This window comes from Heptranchias perlo, chromosome 5 (genome assembly GCF_035084215.1).
Source record: "Heptranchias perlo isolate sHepPer1 chromosome 5, sHepPer1.hap1, whole genome shotgun sequence".
Lineage (NCBI taxonomy): Eukaryota > Metazoa > Chordata > Chondrichthyes > Hexanchiformes > Hexanchidae > Heptranchias > Heptranchias perlo.
Window position 1 is genome coordinate 38,583,846 of NC_090329.1, and position 21,577 is coordinate 38,605,422.

Here is a 21,577-nt window from a genome sequence, read left to right on the forward strand (position 1 = left end):
TTCCATTTGATAGCACTGCTGATGACTCTTTCCATCACTTTGCTGCTAATTGAAAGTAGGCTGATAGCACTATAATTACCCAGGTTGGATTTGACCTGCTTTTTATGGAAAGGACATACCTGGGCAATTTTCCACATTGTCGGGTAAATGCCAATGTTGTAGCTGTACTGGAACAGCTTGGCTAGAGGTGCTGCTAGTTCTGGAGCACAGGTCTTCAACACTACAGCCGGGATGTTGTCGGGGCCTGTAGCCTTTGTTGTGTCCAGTGCACTCAGCTGTTCTTTGATATCACGTGGAGTGAATCGAATTGGCTGTAGACTGGCATCTGTGATGATGGAGGCCGAGAAGGATCATCCACTCGGCACTATTGGCTGAAGATGGTTGTGAACGTCTTTTGCACTCGCGTGCTGGGCTCCGCCATCATTGTGGATGTTGGAGCCCCCTCCTCCTGTAAGTTGCTTAATTGTCCACCACCATTCATGACTGGATATGACAGGACTACAAAACTTTGACCTGATCTGTTGGCTGTAGGATCACTTAGCTCTGTCTATAGCATTCTGCTTCTGCTGTTTAGCATGAATGTAGTCCTGTGTTGTAGTTTCACCAGGTTAGTACCTCATTTTAAGTTACGCCTGGTGCAGCTCCTGGCATGCTCTTCTATACTCCTCTTTGAACCGTTGGTCGTCAGGCATGATGGTGATGGAGGAGCGAGGGATATGCCGGACCATGAGGTTACAGATTGTGGTGGAATACAATTCTGCTGCTCCTTATGGCCCACAGTGCCTCATGGATGCCCAGTTTTGAGCTGCTAGATCTGTTCTTAATCTATCCCACTTAGCAAGGTGGTAGTGCCACATGACACAATGGATGAAGACGGAATTTCCTTTCCACGAGTGCGGTGGTCACTCCTACCAATACCATCATGGACAGGTGCATCGGCAACAGGTAGATTGGTGAGGACAAGGTCAAGTAGGTTATTCCCTCTTATGGTTTCTCTTGCCTCCTGCTGCACATTCAATCTAGCAGCTATGTCCTTCAGGAGTTGGCCAGCTCAGTCAGTAGAGGTGCTACCAAGCCACTCTTGGTGATGGACATTGAAGTCCCCCACCCAGAGTATATTCTGTGCTCTTGCTACCCTCAGTGCTTCCTTCAAGTGGTGTTCAACATGGAAGAGTACTGATGAATTAGTTCTTTGATAATTGTCCATTATACCATTGTACCAGCATGTAAAAACATTTCTTTCTCTTCAAATTTTTTAATCTGCAATATTTGTGCTAAACCCTAGCCCCTGGAAAACACATAACTGCTCTACTGATGAACTTCCCTTTACTCATCTCATTATCAGTGTGTCTCAATGGAATCTCCAACTAGCAAGGCTTTATTAATTACTTTACTCATCTTTGGTCTTGCTTTAGTTTGTTTGGAGGTTACAGCTCGTGTAACTCTGTCCTTCCTCTCTATCTTGCGGGAAGCAATCTAGTACCATGCTCAAGTGGCCATTTTCCACGTTTTGAACTTGGATGGCGAGCTTCAAAAGGCTATTTGAGTATGGAGATAATCACAACCTAGCCCAATTCTGTCCTCATCTGATGTCCATGCATTCGCATTTTCCAGCAGGCATATCTGGATAGCAATCAGGATAAAAACCCTGTCTTTTTTTTCATCCTCCTTCCTCACCCAGAGATGCTGAGGCTCATGGTTGACGTCGCAACGACTGTTGCTGTTTTAGCTGAGTTCAGCTGAGCACAGACAGGAAATGAAATCTGAGAGCTCAGTCCATATGATTCAGTACAACACCTGGGGGTGTCTTTATCTACTGAGTCATCAGGGGAGCAATAAATTATTTTTTTTAAATAGACATACTTTGTAAATTTTCTATACTTAATGGATTTGTTTGTGTTAACATAATTTTCACTTGCAACTTTTTGAATAAAGTTAACCAATTGCTTTACTTTCTGAAACAATACTTGAAAGTCTTGCTGAAAACAAAAAAATTATACCTAGTCTAAAAACCAGTGTGGAATTATAATTTTTCCGATTTCTGATTTTAGAGGCAAAAATCCACATGAAAGACTAGGATATGAAGCTCAGTCTCGGAAACTGAAGAAAGAACTGGCTGACCTGACCACGGTAGAGGATTCACTAGATGAATTAATCAAAGACTGTGCTCATCAGTTGTACAGATTAACAGAAGACAAAGAAAATGCAAGATATCCTTTTGGTTCTTAAGGAAATTACTACTGCATGTCTGCTTTTATTTTGAAAGCTTTGAAGTTCTTTACATTGTTCGGACGGCACCTATTTACAAAAAAAAGTTTTGTAGCAGTATAATTGGAGAAAAATCTCAAGGAGGTAGATATGACAAATGTACTTTTTGTCTGTATTAAATTTTTGATTGGGACTCATTATGACTAGAAACAGCATATGAGGAGTTCAAATCGCACAGACACACCAAGTATTTCTCAAAGGAAAAGCTACAAGCTCAGAAATCATCAGGCTGGTTACAGTCGTCTTCACCAGGTGTGAAGTACTGGGGAAAACGCAGTATGGTGTCATAAGGTCTTAATTGTATAAATGGCCAGAGCAATTGCATTCATTCGCAGACTTTTTTGTCAGCCAAAATTGGCCATCTGATCATTATTGCCAAGGGAATGGTCATCTTTCGTTCAGATGTGACTCTGAATATACTCCCAAGTCACCTCGGCACTGATCAAAGAATCAGGTTGAGCCTGGGGTAGTGGGTTTGATGGACAGCTGTTTCTAAGACCTTTGAGAAGGGAACACGGTCATTGATTGGCCATAGACGTCTTTGATGGATAGTTTGTAGCCAGGGGCCTCCAATGATTGGATTATACTGGGCTTCATGGGCTCAAGAGTCAGTTTCAGCTTTCCAGCCAGCAGCAAAGTTTTGTGTTTAACACTGCAGAGAAGCTAGGTCAGTTGAAAAGCTGTTACCTGTTTTGTAATGTAAGTTGGGAGCCTCTGTTTGAAGTCTTATATATAAAGAGGAAGTGAATGGCACCTTTATTATTTTATTTATCAAAGAGGATAGTGATGGGTATGATTTGACTGTGTTTTACTGTTGCTTTACCTGTTTTACCGTTGGTTTAGAGGCTGTATGTCTGTCTGATACGAGTGTAGATTTAGTCTGCTTTTTGGAGAGAGGAGAATCTTTTAGTAGCACCTGGTACATTCCAATAGTTGCTGTGCATTTAGTTAGATAATTGGGCATGCTCTGGATTGTAGAGGATGTGATGTCCGCTTATAGCTGGTGATGAGAATATATCTAGCATAAAAATGTGAGAATAATGTGATTTGTTCCTGGTTTCACTTGCTGGAAATGTTGAAAGACTTGGAAAAAAATTGTAGTTAGAGTACCAATGGGACAATTGCATTTCCTGAAGCCTCGTATATATTTAGCAATCCTTGTACAATAAGTAGTGATTATTTTTGCATTTGATCTTTGACATACAAGGGATAGAGTTTCAGGTAGCCACAGTGTTTAGGAAAAGTAGGAAACACTCTGTGGCTACTCTTTTTTGTGTAGTTTTTTTTTGGGGTGGCGGAGAAAACATTGGGGTGCTGTTGTAGCAGCTAATGTGTTCCTAGCTAGAGTGCTAGCAGGTATTGTACTGCTCCAGTCAACTCAACTGACAGCTAGGGCAGGTCTCTGTTGTAGAGTGTGGATGCTAGCATGAGGTGGATGATCCTCAAGTAGACTGGTTATTGCACTGTACTGACCCCACAAACAGAATTTTTTGGGGGGGATTCTGTCAAACAGGGCTACAGTATTTAATTATACTATAATGATGCATGTTGAGCAAGATGTGAAACCCATCACTAGTTAGAATGTGTATTAAGTGGGGGTGGATGGTGCAGTTGGCCTTTCACCACAGGAAATGGTTTAATATCCAGCCCACACTGATGGGATGAAAGTCTTTCTGTCTTCTGACTGTAAGGATCCTATGGGAAATCAGTTTGAGTAGTCTTAATCCTGCTTGGATGAGTCTACAGAACTAATTTGGCACTAAACCACAGCATTGCTTGTATAAGAAATGGAAAATGCCGTGCTAATGCAATTGGGATGCTTGTAAAGTTGGAGCTAAGGCATATTGTTGGACAGGGTAGACGGAGCTTCATTGTGCATCCAACTGCATTATACCATATCTGGGAGTGTTTGATGCTGACATTCCATTCCCTAGCACAGATATTAATAAGATATACTTATTATGCCACTGAGCTGGAATTGAGAGAAAAACAGCTGCCACTGCATCAGCATGATGTTTTCCCTTCCCCACTCTAGTCATGGTATAGCCTCTGAATAAAATGAAGACTGTGATGGCTGAAGACTTTGCACTGATGGTGGAACAGGGGTGAGAGAACACAAACTAGTCCAGACTTGAATGAGTGGGGGTCTGAGCTGGGTTGTAGGGGTGAAGTGAGGCCATGGGGAAATTTGTAGATAAGGAACATCCCTCATCTTGGTGAACCCAGTCACACTAAATAGTCATGTTGTTAAGAGTGTATTTAAGTCTCCTCTGCATTTTATCTTGCACTCCTGAAATAATTTTCAGTAACTGGAAGAAACTAGTTGCATAATTACCTTTAAAATCTGTTGATATTATTTAGCTATGTTTTGGGATAAACCTGCATCAAACTAGTATGATTAAACTTGAATTCACCTTAGTGTGTTTGCAAAGCTTCTACAACTTTTCATGTAAATGTTTATTTGAAATATTACATCAGTGTATCATTAAAATCACTCTATTTTCCACTTGTATTGCAATTAGTTTAACTTAACAAAGGAATACGCTAGCATATGTAACTTACCAGGACATACACAGCATTCAGGCCTTCGAAGAACAGATTGTAATTGCAATCAAAGCTCCCCAAGAAACCAAACTGGAAGTACCTGTTCCTAAAGAGGTAAGATGCATGTTAACCTTTTCAGTTTGTTCTAAACAATTTTACAACACCAAGTTATAGTCCAGCAATTTTATTTTAAATTCACAAGCTTTCGGAGATTTTCTCCTTCCTCAGGTAAATGTTTCAAGATCTCCTTGAAGCCTACGCATTTATACATATTGAATAATACATGGTGTTTACAGACTGCCCCTGCAACTGCCCGTTGCCAAGGCAATCACCGTGTTCAGACAGAGAGGTGTCATCTGCAGAACCCCCGAATACACATTCAACAAAAAAACAAACAGGGAAAAAAAAACAGAGAAAAAAAAACACAGAGAGAGGCAGAAACATCCGGAAGGCAGAGAGAGCCAGCAAATGACCCATTATATTAAAAACAGATAACATTTGTTCGCTGGTGGGGTAACGTGTAGCGTGACATGAACCCAAGATCCCGGTTGAGGCCGTCCTCATGGGTGCGGAACTTGGCTATCAATTTCTGCTCGACGATTTTGCGTTGTCGTGTGTCTCGAAGGCCGCCTTGGAGTACGCTTACCCGAAGGTCGGTGGATGAATGTCCATGACTGCTGAAGTGTTCCCCGACTGGGAGGGAACCCTCCTGTTTGGCGATTGTTGCGCGGTGTCCGTTCATCCGTTGTCGCAGCGTCTGCATGGTCTCGCCAATGTACCATGCTCTGGGGCATCCTTTCCTGCGACGTATGAGGTAGACAACGTTGGCCGAGTCACAGGAGTATGAACCATGCACCTGGTGGGTGGTGTCATCTCGTGTGATGGTGGTATCTGTGTCGATGATCTGGCATGTCTTGCAGAGGTTACCGTGGCAGGGTTGTGTGGCGTCGTGGACGCTGTTCTCTTGAAAGCTGGGTAGTTTGCTGCGAACGATGGTCTGTTTGAGGTTGGGTGGCTGTTTAAAGGCGAGTAGTGGAGGTGTGGGGATGGCCATAGCGAGGTGTTTGTCCTCATTGATGACATGTTGAAGGCTGCGGAGAACATGGCGTAGTTTCTCCGCTCCGGGGAAGTACTGGACGACAAAGGGTACTCTGTTGGTTGCGTCCCGTGTTAGTCTCCTGAGGAGGTCTATGCGATTTTTTGCTGTGGCCCGTCGGAACTGTCGATCGATGAGTCGAGCGTCATATCCCGTTCTTACTAGGGCGTCTTTCAGCGTCTGTAGGTGTCCATCGCGTTCCTCCTCGTCTGAGCAGACCCTGTGTATTCGCAGGGCCTGTCCATAGGGGATGGCCTCTTTGACGTGGTTAGGGTGGAAGCTGGAAAAGTGGAGCATCGTGAGGTTGTCCGTGGGCTTGCGGTAGAGTGAGGTGCTGAGGTGCCCGTCTTTGATGGAGATTCGTGTGTCCAAGAAAGAAACTGATTCTGAGGAGTAGTCCATGGTGAGCTTGATGGTGGGATGGAACTTGTTGATGTTATCGTGTAGTCTCTTTAGTGATTCCTTGCCGTGGGTCCATAGAAAGAAAATGTCGTCGATGTATCTGGTGTATAGTGTTGGTTGGAGGTCTTGTGCAGTGAAGAAGTCCTGCTCGAACTTGTGCATGAAAATGTTGGCGTATTGGGGTGCGAATTTGGTCCCCATGGCTGTTCCGTGTGTTTGGGTAAAGAACTGGTTATCGAAGGTGAAGACATTGTGATCCAGGATGAAGCGGATGAGTTGTAGGATGGCTTCCGGAGATTGGCTGTTGTTGGTGTTGAGTATTGATGCTGTCGCAGCGATGCCGTCATCGTGGGGGATACTGGTGTATAGTGCCGAGACGTCCATCGTGGTGAGAAGTGTTCCTGGTTCAACTGGTCCGTGGGTACTGAGTTTTTGTAGCATATCTGTTGGCCTGGAGCTGTCTGAATACAGTTGTAAGCTAATGTTGAATTAGCATCTTAAAATGGATCATCTCCACTGACTGCTGTCCTGCATTTCCTGTCAAACGGCTAAGCGAAACATTGGCAGTGGTTTGGGAGCAGACTACTAACCCTGCCCTTTCAAATGCAGGGAGATGTGTGTCCCAGGGAGTAGAAAAGGGAAGACAAAAAATGCATGTGTGTATCTGTGTTTTGCCATCCTTAAAAATCAAATGGTAATTTTTTGCATTTAAATCCATCACAGTTAAGTTTCCATCTCTGTGCATAGTTATGTTCCATGGGTCCACACAAATTCTCAGTACATTGACCATTCTAAAGATTACTATTGAGTACTCTCATGAAAATGGAGTTCAGGTATGTTGATGGGTTCTTGGCCACACTCAGTGCTGATACTGGGTGTCCAGAATGGGAATGTGTTCCATTTTCCAGAACAGAGATTCATGGCTTCTGTGAACACAAAAAAAATAGGAATGGGATGATTCTAATGACCAGTAGCTGCAACTTCATGGTTTCAATCAGAGGACCCAAGTTTAAATCTCAGTATTAACATTGTCACTGTGGCTTCCTGGAGGTCATGACAAGATTGTTTGTGTAGGTGGGGGAAGCTCTTACACCTTGCTCCAGGGTGTCCATTGGTGGGAAACTGAGGAGCAGGATGAGCAGGGAAGAACATTCAGAGTTGGAGGGTTCCTGGGAAGAGTTTGCAGTGACACGTGGGAAATTGGTGCTCTAGAACTAATAGTTCCATGAGGAGGCAAATCAGTTGAACACAAGAGGTCTACCAGTTTCATTCCCTCCATTCAGCTGCCAACACTAGACTCGAGGAATGTACAGTGCAAACCTTTAGTTCATTATTGAACCTGTTTGGAGTTAGTAGAAGGACTAAAACGGTCCTTTTGCAGATTTCATTTCTCTCAGGATTACTAATTTCAAGATGAAAGACTTTTCATCCTATCCAATTGAGTTGGTTTAGAACACAAGCTCTGGAACCAAAAAGAAACTGTTGTATACCACCTTGGGGCACCTTGTCTGTGCTGCCTTTTTCAGAAGTTGGATATTTCAGGCGACCATATGTCATCAGTCATCCTCCAGACTACAAAGCTCTTACCTGTGATTGAACACAGGAACTTTCTGGTATGTTTGGTTCAGTGTCATTTTTACCCATTGACCCATCAATGGGAACAGTAGAGTATTTCATATTAACCATTAAGTTTAACCAGAGTTGTAATGGAGTAGGGGTCCAGCTTTGTGGACTACATCTTTTATTGCCAAGGGAGCACATTTCTGGATTAATGAAGCAGCAGGCAGACGATAATGCAAGCTAAACTAAAAGTGTATGATACAACTTTTGTTTTATCTGCAGTTAGTTATAAGACTTTGTGGGACTATTTCATAAACTCATTGCTGCCTTTGACTTTTTTTCTGTTAAATGACAATTTCACACAGTTTTTGTAGAACAACTGAAGATTAAGTGGACCATGTTGAAATATAATCTCTCTTTTTCTTTATAGCATTTGCATTTTATTCCCTTTTCAGAATTCTAAAAGAAATGTTTTTGTTTGCATAGGAAACAATCCAGGTTCATATAAAAAGTACTGAAGGACCAATTGATGTCTTTGTATGTGAGGTGCAAAACCAGGAAGAACATTGTCCTCTTAAAACGGGTACAGACGGCACAACCAGCGAGAATAAAGAAATCTCTTCAGCTACAGATGACACAGTAGCATTACCACCTGATAAAGGTGAAGCTGCTTATGTCTCACTTATTAGATGGAATGAACAGAATTTTTACTTGCGGTGTTGCATATTAAAATTTGATTGCTAGGTTTTTGGTGGTGGTAAAAAACTTATTAGAAGTTACAAGGTAAATTTTAAGAATATTGGCCAGTTCAAAACAGTAAACTAGATGGGAATATAAGGGTAGATGTTACTAATTCTCACATCAGGGGCATGATTTTAGCCTAGAACCAGGAAGGGGGTGGGGGGGATGGAATTCCTGATGGGGAAACCCAGAAATATGGGTTTCCCGGATGTCTTTACGATTTTGGCGTAAGGACGTCATCTTTTTTTGCCAGTTTGTCGCCCGACAGGCCAGCCTGATTGACAGGCTGACTCTCAGTCAGACGGGAGAAGAGGATGTGATCAGGTAAGTGTTAGATGGGATGGGGGGGGTCAGCGATCATGGTTGGGGGGGGGGGGTCACTGCAGGCAGGCTTGTTGGACCTGGGAGAAGCACTCCTGCTCCTCTGGGCCCACAAGCTGTGCTATAAAGGCACTTGCATTTATCGGGCCTTCTCGCCTCCTCTCACGTGGCTTGAAGTAGAAGGCCGGAGAATCCCGGCCCCCCAAGGCTAAAATCAAAAAAAGCTTTGAAAATGGAGGCCTGCAGCCTCCTGAGAAGCTTTTAATGCCCGACCCACCACCTGAGAGCGGGTTGGTTGCCCGCCCCTCGTTCCGCCCCCATGAAAACTGGAAATGAGCAGGTTTTAGATTTTTGTATTTGCTACTGCCCCTCCTGCCCCTAGCCCACCTGTTTTTCCAGGCTTAAATCATTCCCCAAGAGTGTGAATTAGCCAAATCTGCCATTGTTTTTCTATCTGGTATTACCATTTGAAAAAAAAATCACAGTGCAGGTATCACAATTTACGCCTATGACTTTTTATTCATTGAGCAAAAGATTGGTTGTATTGGGACATAGGTTTTAACCCCGACCACCCTGGACTGTAGTTACACTTGTGTTGATTTGTGAGGCTTGAGTTCTAGATTTTATGGAACATTGATAAGAATTATTTTTCTATTGCATCTATGAACTGCAGATTGCTAGTTTGTTTGTGGTGATTATAGAAGTTTCTTTTGTGGGGGAGGGGGCAAGAGATACACACATACCCGGAAACAAAATGAATAGAGCCTTTTACATAAATTGTACTCCCTCACAGTTTATACCAGTTGCAATTTAATCTGTGCTATAACAGCGATTTCTTGAAGAAAAAGATGAATGTTTTAACTGTGTGCAATTTGTATACCTACCAATCACTGAGCTTGCCAATTGTCATGTGACTACACAATAGTTCAGGAACTTTGTACCCTGTACCTTCCTTCCCCCGTGGTGAGTCTCAAAAGAATACGGTATTTGTATTTTGTTGGCATTCAGTTCCACACATGTCAATGGTCCTCTTGTCCAATTGATGAGTCACACAAGAATGTAGGCAGTGAGCGTTGGGAGGCCATGTGATCATGGAGGGCCCACCATGACCAAGCCTGATGCTCTCCTTATCTGATATTTACATGTGTACTTTCCAGCAGGAGTCAATGAATAGTGATCAGGAACAGGAAGCGTGGCTGATAATAACATTCCCCCGCCCCCGCCCCTGGCTTTGTTGTGTGCCAGTAGAACCGCCAAGCGTCTGGGCCAACTGAAATGCTGGTAGGTTGGACATACCATAAACAGTAGTCACCTGAGTCAGTTGACTATTCTGTTTGATTTGGTGATCTTACCAGCATTTCAGTTAGCTGTGTTTCACAATCAGACAATGATGGAAACACAGCAGATCAACCAACAGCTGTAAAGAGAAAAGATAAGTTAAAGTCTCATTGTAACCCTTCAACTTGGTTCTACCAGTTGTGATTTCAGTTAGGCTAATGGGACAATTAATTGGTTAATCAGTTTCCACCTTCATCCTGAATAAAACAGTTACTTCACAATGAGCAGTGCCTTTAATTACTTTGCTATCAAGAGAGTTGTTGTGTTGGTTCAGTGTGTACTGTAGACCAAACATAGCAGAATTGGTTAATTTTTAGAATAAATCTCTAGTGAATTGGCCTGCATAATTTTGCTCACCATTCAGAGTTTTGTACTGGATGTCAATAAACACACTGAGTTCTGTGTGTCTTTCATAGTTATTAATTACCTAGTTTTCAGTTATGCCAGTAGTTAATTACTGTTAATCCTGTTGATGCTTGTCCTATTTTGTTTCCTGTTGGAACTTGTAACATGATCTGTCTATAAATTAATTAGACCTCCTTAGAACAAGTAACTAGTTATTTAAAGTTTTTTATTTTATGTTTCATCTTGTGTATTATATTTTTAGGGCAGTGTCATTAAAACATCTCTTCAGAATAGTTTTCTTCCAAAATTGTTTTTTAAACTTGAAATGGTGACTGGCTTCCCACTGTTACCTGCCATTTCCAAGACTGAACTAGGAAACATTGGTTCTTTCACTTATCCCCAGCTCCCGGTGCTCATTATCTTTAAAAGATTAAATACTTCCCAGTTTCTCAATAAGACAATTGTAGGGTTTAATTGGAGTACATTCCATTAATATCTATTGGGTTAAATCCAAACAAGATATATTATTATGGCTCTCAAATGAAAAAGGGAGTGAATGTGATTATTTAGTTTCTGTGGTAAGGGAAGAATGGTTCCCTTCTTCCACCAGACCTTTCCAAATACCTTTCTGTTTCAGAATTCTGCATACTGTTCTGAGGTGTAAACTGATACAACTCTGCAACTGATCACCAGCAAGTTTGCCAACCCTCCAAGATAGTCCTGGAGTCTCCCAAGAATTAAAGATTAATCCCCTGGACACTGCTCCAAGCAACCCAGGAGAAAAATCATGGGGGCATTAAAAAAAAAGTTTTATCCATTTTTAAAAAAAAACTGTAGTTGATTGGTTATAATAATTTTGGAGATGGGGAAAAAGGACTGGATGGGCATTTGGAAGCGGGAGGTCATGTCATAAAACCTCCAGGAATACGTCCAATCAGAGTTGGCAACCCTAACCACTAGGAGGGTTTTGAAAGCAACGTGGGCAGGTGATTTCTGTTTCTTTTTTGACCCTTCACCGTTGCTAGCCAATTCCCCAAATGGCACTCTTTGAGATCACAAATTTGTATCATGAACAGCAAGTGAGAAACCTGAGCAGACGGTGCTCCAAAAATGGAGCCACATGAAGAATTTTTAATTTTTTTTTAAACATCATAATGGAGCAGCAGTAGGGAGGTTAATAACTAGCCTCAAACCCCTTGGAATTAGAAAAAAATCAGCCAGGACTTTTGTTGCTGAGAACTACCTAGTGAACCCTGCTGGCAAGTGCATGTATGAATGTTGGCCAATAATGTCATTAGAATCAGTTATGTCACCTCTACTATTGAGCAGCTTGTTTTACTCATTGTCTATTTTATATTTTTAAAAAGGTCTTATGGTTTATTTTTAAATGAGTTTGGATGAATAATGCCCCTTGGCTTATTTGCTCTCATCATTCTAGAAGGCCATCTTACACTCAATAATGCAGTTAGCCTAGATTGTGTGCTCAATTCTCGGAGTAGGGCTTGAAACTGGAGCCGTCTGAACAAAGCTGACACTCGAGGCTCACCCATAAAGAATGACCACTTGAACGAGTTACTGGAGGATTATTGGTGCAGGCAGTGATTTTGGGAAAGAATGAGAGAAGATTAGAAAATTGGAGGAGGGGCGACCCTAAAATGTCCAGTTTATTAAATCACACTAGGATAAAATTGTACAGGTTTCTGCATTGAATCTTTTGTTTGTATTTTTTTGTATATTTTAATTATTTTTATTTTATTCCAGAGCAAAAACCTACAGAATGATGATGTATGTAATTATGCAGCACTATCGTTTAACATTCTAAAGACCAGGACCCTTCAGTGTCTAATTATGACACATCTTGGATTTTCTGTTGCTGACAACTGGTCCAAAAACCTGCTTAAGGAGCCAAAAGAAAAATACAGGTGTCTTGTGAAGGCATGCAGTCTGTCTGTCTTGACAAATTATGTACAAACAGTTGCAATCCACTTTTATTGTACATTACCAAGAATTAGTAAAGTGGGTTTGCACAATAGTCAGGAAAATATTAGTATCAAGGGTTTCAGTTGGCAAAGACTTTTGGTAGATCAGTTGAGGCGTAGTTTTGGAAAAATGTGAATTGGAGGATAACTTGCTTGGTAAAATTAGCTTTTGTAAATATTTTAATAGATGAAAAATGCATCATGAAAAATATCAACAAATTTACAGAATCTTATCTGTGAATGTGTACAGTAAGCATTTTCTCATTTGCTGTAAAATCTTTGGGGTGAACAAATTTGATGATTAAAAATTGATACCTAGAAAACTACAAATTTTTTCACATCGCCACTGTGTACAGAAAGCATTATTCGGTGTAACCTATTAACTACAGTCAATTTGTTAAGTACAGTAAAATCCATTTCCCGTTCTTTTTGTAGGATTAGGTTGCCTTTCCAACTGAATTAAATCAAAGCGACACTGTACCCTTTTATTAGACTGAAGGTAGAACCATGTGATCTTGTCCCGGCACTGAGAGCCCAGTAGTAGCTCTGTTGCAAGAGAAAGTTTATTCAACCAATATTGCATAGTTTTGCCATCTTTTAAGGTGGAGTTTTTGTTCTAAACTTTTTTTACAGTTTTTTGTGTAAACTGCATCAGATTTTCAAAGAAGCTGAAAGCTGTAAAAAAAATCATTGGCACCTTTTCATGTTTAAACCCTGTCTGAAAATAAACTCTGCTAAATGACGCTCTGTTTTTCGCCAACATTGCTAAACCACTATCTTGGAATATGGTTTCTATATAGAAAGGTCCTGTTGATTGATACATTAAATCATCATGTTTTTACATTTATTTTACTCAAACACTAAGGGTAAGTGTTCAAGCAATATCTTTAATTTAAAAAAAGCCTCAATGGCCATAACAATATCAGGGTAGCACATTGGGACGCCAGCCTGCTGTTACATTGAGTACTGAAATGTTGCCCTCCCCCCACATCACTTATTTCTGAATTCAATTCCTTCTCTGCAACGAGGTGGCAATTGGAGACCAGGCAATTCCCCAGAGAGGGAGTGAAAATAGGCAGGAAAGTTACCACTATGCCACTAGTGTAATTTTTCATGGTTGAGTCAAAGGAGCAGTGATGGAGCCTGACTGCAGGTTGATCATCTGTCCCCTCAATCACAGTTGGTATGTGACCCAGATCAACTAAGAGGGGATGGGAAACAGGAGGGAGTTTACCTTGAAAGTGAATAAATGTTTTGAATATGCCAAAATCAAAGTGTATGACTAGTTCTCCATATTGATGATCACATATTACTTCAGATACGTTCCCTTCATCCAAAGCCTCACTTTGTAGTCTGAGTAGCTTCCTAGGTATGGCTGAAAGCTCTGTTTCTGTGATAAATACAGTTAAGACCAGAGGAAACCAATACGTGAAATGAATGTGGTGGCAGGGGCTCCTTTTCCTCTGCTACTGAAGAGCTCAGCCTTAAACATTCAATTCCTCAAACAAGCATAACTCAGGTAAAGCTTGCTGCTAAAGTGCTAGGAAATACCTATTTTTTTTTTCCTTTCTTCCCACCACCCCCCCCCCCCACCCTAAAAAGTGGTCTAGGGGGAGGTGGGGGGGGTGGGTAAATCAGGTTTCCTAAGTCGTAAGAGCAGTAATCGTCCCTATTGCTAAACCCTTACCATGAAACTCCACAGCCAGCGTTGGTGTGATTTAGCTTGACCAGGCAGTACCACCTATCTCCCTGATCTTATTCTGTATAAATTGACTTTTTTTTCCAAAACCTGTAACTTTGTAGGTTTAAGCTTTTGTATGTAACACAACAAGGAGGCCAGATCAGGTTAGCTCAAATTAAAGGGTTTGTTACCTTCTACCTCATTTGATATGAGGATAGTAGAAACCTTGTCCCTGCCTCAGATTTTTACCCACTGAGATATCAGAATTTCACATGACACGAGAAATCATTTTACCTTTTTTTCTCACTTTAAATACACTAAGGCTGTCTCCCCTTCACTTGTGACAGTATTGGGTTCCTCCTCAGTCAATTGCTAATCACTTGCTAATGCCTCCGATTGTTAAGAGCTGCGGCTGGCTTCCTGGTGGTTTAAATTGCAAAAAGGTGAAAATTGCATGGTTCTGCCTCAAAAGTCTCTCCATTGTAACACTACCTTTTTTGCAAACTTGGGAGCTTCTTTTGCAAATGTTAAATTGTGTTGTGTTTATAAAAGGCAGAATTGCTGCTGAGATTACAAAATGGGCAAGTTACAGTACTGTACATAAAATCTGAAGATATACTTCAGTTAGACATTTTTACACCTTATTCCTTAAATAAATTGTAATTATTGCCAACTTAATTTATCTAGATGAACTTCCTCATAATTTTGAATTTAACTTGATTGTGTCGTGATCCAGCCTGCTGTTAGACATGCAGTTATAATTTAATGCTTTTTGAAGTCTACTTTTTGTGCTGATATGTCAATATAAATACTGTGTAATGTGTTTTTTAAAATTTCTGAGCTGTGTAATAAAATCATGAACTTGGTATCTGCCGTTTTTGTGTGGGGTATAATTTTTTAAAACATTTTATTTAGGATTTGAGAGACGGTAACAGCTGTATTGCATATCTGGGAATACGACCCATTTGCAGATAGTTACGTTCAGTGATGTGACATATACATAGAATAGAAAATAATAGTGAGACACCTGTGTCCATTTTTCAAGGTGGGGACAGGATTATGTCTGATAAATATAAAGCCTGGGGAGAGGTGTTGGCAGACACATCCAAGTTGTTTGTGAATCATTTCACAAGGGGAGTTGCAAGCCTCTGGGAGAAAAGAGTGGGTTTCTCAAATTGGGTGGGTCACTGACTAGAAATAACCAGTTATACTTCCATGTGGACCCTTCCTTGCAATATTTATGTAATTTTTTTAATGAATCCTTGAAATAATAGCCCCATTATATACACCTGTATTGTTTAGATTTTAAAAGTCATACAATAACCTAATAAATACTGGAATGGAAATGACACATTAAATATGATAGTTTTTTTTATTGCAAAATGTATTACAGCCCCTAAGGTTACTGTATTTTTATTTAGGTACTAAACACTGATGACTGGCTTCTGCTTTCTTTTTAAAAACCATCAATAGGTTTACATGTACTCACTACATCACTTTTTTTATTAGGCATTGTTAAAGTTGCCCCCTGGGAGTTTCTTGTGTTATGTGCCTCAAGTGTCTGTTTGACATCATTCTCTCAAGTCAGGCGTAGCATAGCCAGGTGCAGAATAAAGCATCCTCTGCTGTGCTATTATGAATATTAAAAAAAGGATTTCCCAAACCAGTCATTCTTCTTGCCTTCTCTGAGTGAGATCGCTGCTTTGTGTTTAACTGTGTCGTGCTGTGGACTTGCACCCACAGGGAGCTGGGTTACTTGGGGAAGTGCCCCAAATTTTTGATCAGTGTGGAGCCCAACCTGTATCCCAGAGTGAAAGGGCTATGCTATACCAGTGTACTGCCCACTCTCCTTGATTTGTTTTTCATGGTATACTGTACTAGCAAAGCTTATATTGAACTTAGTTCCCAAATTATTTTACAGTATTATTTTGTTTAATTGTTATACTCTCTATATGGTGGGTAAGTTATCTGGAGAGCTTGAAAAGAAACTTGGGTGAGAACAGTGATGTTCTGTAACCACCATGCGGCAGTGCAAATTTTAAGGTTGCATCTGCTGGTTGGAGAAAAAGAACTAATGGTAGCAGCTTAGAGTCATGTTCTTGAATTAATACACATGTAGTCATCATTTCTCTCTTCCCACCCCCATATGTTTTTGTGATAGCTTTTCTATCAAGAACTCAACATTTTATTTTGTTGGCCTTTCATCAAAAACCCATGGAAAGAAGAAATCCTCACAGTAGGTTGCGCTCAAAAATTAAAGCCATTTATGTTTTTCTAGGATGGGAGGTGAAAAATGTTGAGCTGCAATTCAAATGCAAACGGGTGCAAGGGATGGCACCTTTCCTTATGCAGTATATCCAAACATGTTCTTCTCTGATGTTAATACACTGCCTCCCTGAAGATTGATGGCAATTCTAGAACTGCTCTACTGCATATTTGTTTTAGGATGTTGAAAAGAAATTGATTTTCCCTCTTATACTGGGCAGTGCTATGAAGTTGTTGGATCTGATTCTCTGGATAAACATAAGCTTAATATTGTGATCATTTAAACAAATATTTTATAAATCTAATCGATGAGAATTTGGAGATACTTTTGAAATATTTTCTGTTTTCTGTCTGTTTTGTTTATTCATCTGGCATTTCTGCCTTTTTATTGTATTAAAAGCAATTCAAAATGTCTGTTTATTTCTTGATACAGATTATATCTGAAGGAATGCTGAAGAGGAACATAGGTGGCAAATTCTGGAGTGAAGATTTCTATTTGAGGCTGATTCAAAGGGGGCAATAAAGGATACATTCAGGCGAACACCAAATGAAGAATTGAGTGAGTGTGGCAATGCAGATTAGCCAATGAATTAAAAATGTAGCCAGCATATTATTATTAATTTGGATCAGCAAATATTTATCTTTTTTACATAGAGTATTCTCTTTTCTCTCTTTCCTTCAAACTTTTTTCAGTTTCAACTGGCATCTTGGTCAGCTGTCGAAATGTGTGCAAAAGCAATAACAATTTGCATTTTTGTGGTGCCTTTAATGTTGGAAAAACATTTCAAAGCGCTTCGCAAGTGTAATAACAAAAAAGCAACTCAAGGTGACTCCGTGATGATTTTATTTTGCTCTCTCTGGGATTTGTCTGAGCTCTGCTTTGTGCCTCCTAACAACCGCAAATCCCAGTCGTACTGTAATATGGCATAATGCATTAATAAACCAACCCCCGCCTTATTAGGTCAATACTAATAGACAGACTGGATGCAGGAAGGATGTTTCCCCTGGCTGGGGGGTCCAGAACGAGGGGTCACAGTCTCTGGATACGGGGTAGAACATTTAGGACTGAGATGAGGAGTAATTTCTTCACTCAGAGGGTGGTGAACCTGTGGAATTCTCTACCACAGAAGGCTGTGGAGGCCAAGTCACTGAATATATTTAAGAAGGAGCTAGATAGATTTCTAGACACAAAAGGCATCAAGGGGTATGGGGAGAGAGCGGGAATATGGTATTGAGATAGAGGATCAGCCATGATCATATTGAATGGCGGAGCAGGCTCGAAGGGCCGAATGGCCTACTCCTGCTCCTATTTTCGATGTTTCTATGTTTACTGCAGGATTTTGTTCTCCAGAACTGGTTTTCTCGATCTGTTGGCTAGCTGCAGTCCATGGAGAGCATTGTAGTGCAACATTTAGTATTTTTCAGGAGAATTATAGAACATTGCATTCACTATCAAGTCTGTGCCAGTACTTTTTATTCTCCACGTGAACCTCTAATCTCGCTCTGTTGCTCGCTCTCCATACCCTTTAATATTCCACTTTTTCAAGCAACTAATTCCCTTTTAAAATAATTTTGGACTCTGCATCAACAACAGTTTATGGAGAATTCCACATTTGAACCAATTCCTGTGTAAAGAAAATTTTTCTAATCTTTATTTCTTAAATTTATGCCCTCTCGTTACTGTCTTACCAACTAGTGGAAACAATCTGTTACTTTTTACCTCATTGTAATCTTAAAGACCTGTAATAGATCACACTTTATTCTACACCTAACTCTCTAACTTTACCTGTCATTTATGATATATGAGATCCAGAGGAGATTCAGTTTTGTAATCATTTTAACCTCTGTCTAATTAGGAACATCTCATTAATATTTTCTCACTTTGACATAATGTATATGCCCCTCATGTTTTATGGGAAATTATTTCTTGAGCGATCTAATTTGCAAAACAAATTTATATTGAATTAGAATAATTAATTTAATGTTATCCAAAATAGCATAATGAACGTACTCTTTAAATATTGTTAGTAAGAGTATTTTGAGTATTTTCTAATTTCTTTCCCTTTACTCCTCTCCTGAAAATGCTAATTCTTGTTGCGGTACAGTGATGGGAGTAAGGGAGAGAGGAGGGCAAAATAAAGGGGTTGAGAGAGTGGGGTGCAAAGGGGAAGGGATAGGGAAGACAATGGAAGCAAGGGGTAGGAGAGGAAACTGGATGAGAAGTTGCCGAAGCAGGCATCTGACAAAAGGTCTGGAGCACCACTCTCTTCACAGTGCTTTCAATTGCTGTCCTTAGAATGGGGCCCAGGTGGCTGAAGGCTTTGCTACCAATGGTGGGGCAGTGGGGAGGGAGGATATACAAAATGCCAGAGTCAGGGAACCAAATGATGCACGGGAGAAGTAATGCTGGAAAAGGTTGCAAAGATAGGGCGGGGCAAGGTGAAGAGCTCAAATTTAACAAGCTGGGGGAATAGGAAGTCAGCATAGGTTAGCAAAGATGGGGGTAATGGGCAAGTGGGACCTAGTGCAGGACACGATATGGGGAGTTGTGCTTTGGACAACTTGGACCTTATGAAGTACGGAGGCCAAAAAGAGGACATTGGAATAATTGAGTCTAGAATCAACACAAGCATGGATAAGGTTTTCAGTGATGGAGAGGTAGGGTGGAAGCAGTCGGTGTTGCACAGCTGGATATAGGCAGTCGTGGTGATGGATAGGATGTGGGGTTTATAGCTCAGATCTGGGTTGAACAGGACGTCAAAGTTTCAAATGGTCTGTTTCAATCTGAATGAGTGGACAAGGATGGGAGTTTATGGCTGGGGCAGTAAGTTGTACCTAAAGTCTGAAATTTACATGCCATTTACTGACCCCCCTAATTCATTTGAGAAATTTACATGCAAGTACAAATACCTGGATTCGTACAGGAAGTACTTGAGTAGTGGCTTTAAAGGAACAGGCCAGGTTAGCAACTAAACATCAAAACTATGCTCCAAACCTACTGTGAGAACACCACAGAAGAACTGATTATTTAAAAAGAATACTTTTGTGGCTAAACCAACTCTTGCATTCTTGAGAATGTTTTGTTAGATAAAGCTAATGCTGAAGTAGCTGCCTGGACATAAATCAGGTGTGGAGGCCTGAAGTCTACAGTGCTTGAGGCACTCAGCCTCAATGGGGGTAGTAATCACAAAGGGATCTTGGAGCCTGTGCACAAGCTGTTTTCTAGACATATTAGGCCCCAACTTCATTGCAAATAAGGTAGCCACCCCATAATGTGACAGAGAAATATTGCAGCACTCAAACTGTCTATCTGATAAACCACTCCCTCTCCTCCACCTTTGTTGTCCTTGTCCCCAGTAAAACCTTTCCTCTCTCCCATCCTGGTTTTTCCCCTTTTATAGCCATAATCTTAATTTGCTCAAGTCCAAAACTAGTGCATATCTAGTGCACATCTGGTTTAGCCATCCATCACCAGATCTGGCTAGATCACATCAAGCACCATCGGGCCTCACTCTCCTCTGCCAAAACCTCTCACTACTCCAGGATCATACTGGAGAGCAAAGATAACCCCCAGCTTCTTTTCTCAAATATCAATCATCTCCTTAAACCCCTCTCCTCTGCTCCTTCCATCCTTAGTTCCAACAACAAGTGCAAGGAGTTTATGGACTGCCACTAAGATTGAGACCATCTGTTCAGTTGCCTCTGCTGCTTTCCCCCTCCGCCCCAACTTCACCTTGTCCATGAAGCCAAACCTCCTGCCCTAGCCCTAAACCTGTGTTTTTCGCTAGTTTCTCTCCTATCTACCCTCTCTCCTTCGCCGAGCTCATCTTGTTTATGAGGCACACCTCTTGCTGCCTAGATCCAATTCCCAGTAAACTGCTGACCACCCGACTTCCCTTCTTAGCCTTCATGTTAGCTGACATTTTAAATGTAAGGTTCTCTCTCCTTAGGCACTGTCCCCCTCCTGTTCAAAATCACATTCCTCCTCAAAAACCCACCCTTGAAACCCCCTGTCCTTGCAAACTACTGCCCACCTCCAACCTCCCTTTCCTCTAAAAGTGCTTAAACATGTTGTCCACCTTCCAAATCCATGCCCATCTTTCCCACAGCTCCATTGTTAATCTCCAATCAGGTTTCTGTCCCTGCCCCAGTACTGGAACATCCTCTGTGATTGTGACTATGGCAAACTATCCCTCCTTGTTCTCCTCAACGTCTATGCTGCCTTTGATACGATCGACTGCACCATCCAACAATGCCTCTCCTTCGTTGCCCAGCTAAGTGGGACTGCCCACGTTTGGTTTCACTCTTACCTATTTAATCATAGCCAGAACAACTCCTGCAATGGATTCGCTTTCCACCCCATTCTATTACTTCTAGAGTCCTCTAAGGATCTATCTTTGGCCCCTTCCTCTTCATCTACATGCTGTCCCTTGCCGAGATCATCAGAAGACATGGGGTCAGCTTCCACATGTACATTGACAACACCCAGCTTTATCTCTGCACAAATGTTTTGACGCCTCCATGTCTCTTTGTTGTCAGAATGCTTGTCTGACATCCAGCCTTGGATACGTCACAATTGAGGAGACTGAAGCCATTGTCTTCAGCCACTGCCACAAACTCTATACCCTTTCCACTAATTCCATAGCCTTCCCCAGCCACTGCCTTGGGTTGAACCAGACTGTTTGCAACCTTGGCATCCTATTTGACCCCAAGCTGACCTTCTGACCCCGTATCTTCTTTAGTCACCTCTTCTAATATCTGCTGCTTTGGCTCGTGTTCATTTTTTTTCTGATTACATCTTTTTGAAGTGTCTTAGGATGTTTTTCTACATTAATGGTGCCATATAAATACAAGTTGTTGTTGTTGTTGAAATTCATACCTCTTGCAGGATTCAGATGCCTGCAGCACATTAAATGGTCCCCTGTCCATTGGAGGATAAAGTCCAGCCACCTTGAAAAGTCCAGCAAATTCTGTCGGGGTGCATGAGCACATATATTGGGTCGCAATTGTTTGAACTCGCTGGGGGAGGGATTTAAA

General features: G+C 41.2%; 1 protein-coding gene across 1 annotated transcript in view; it reads left to right on the plus strand.

Moving 5' to 3' along the window:
• The window catches only part of e2f6 (E2F transcription factor 6), a 28,488-nt gene extending 13,340 nt beyond the window's left edge, over positions 1 to 15,148 (plus strand). Inside the window, exons 3-6 of the mRNA XM_067984241.1 lie at positions 2,052 to 2,210; positions 4,812 to 4,926; positions 8,357 to 8,531; positions 12,377 to 15,148. Coding sequence (XP_067840342.1) covers positions 2,052 to 2,210; positions 4,812 to 4,926; positions 8,357 to 8,531; positions 12,377 to 12,396 — 469 coding nt within the window. The 3' untranslated portion in view covers positions 12,397 to 15,148. The remainder of the gene's footprint in view (positions 1 to 2,051; positions 2,211 to 4,811; positions 4,927 to 8,356; positions 8,532 to 12,376) is intronic.
• The last annotated feature ends 6,429 nt before the right edge of the window (positions 15,149 to 21,577 follow it).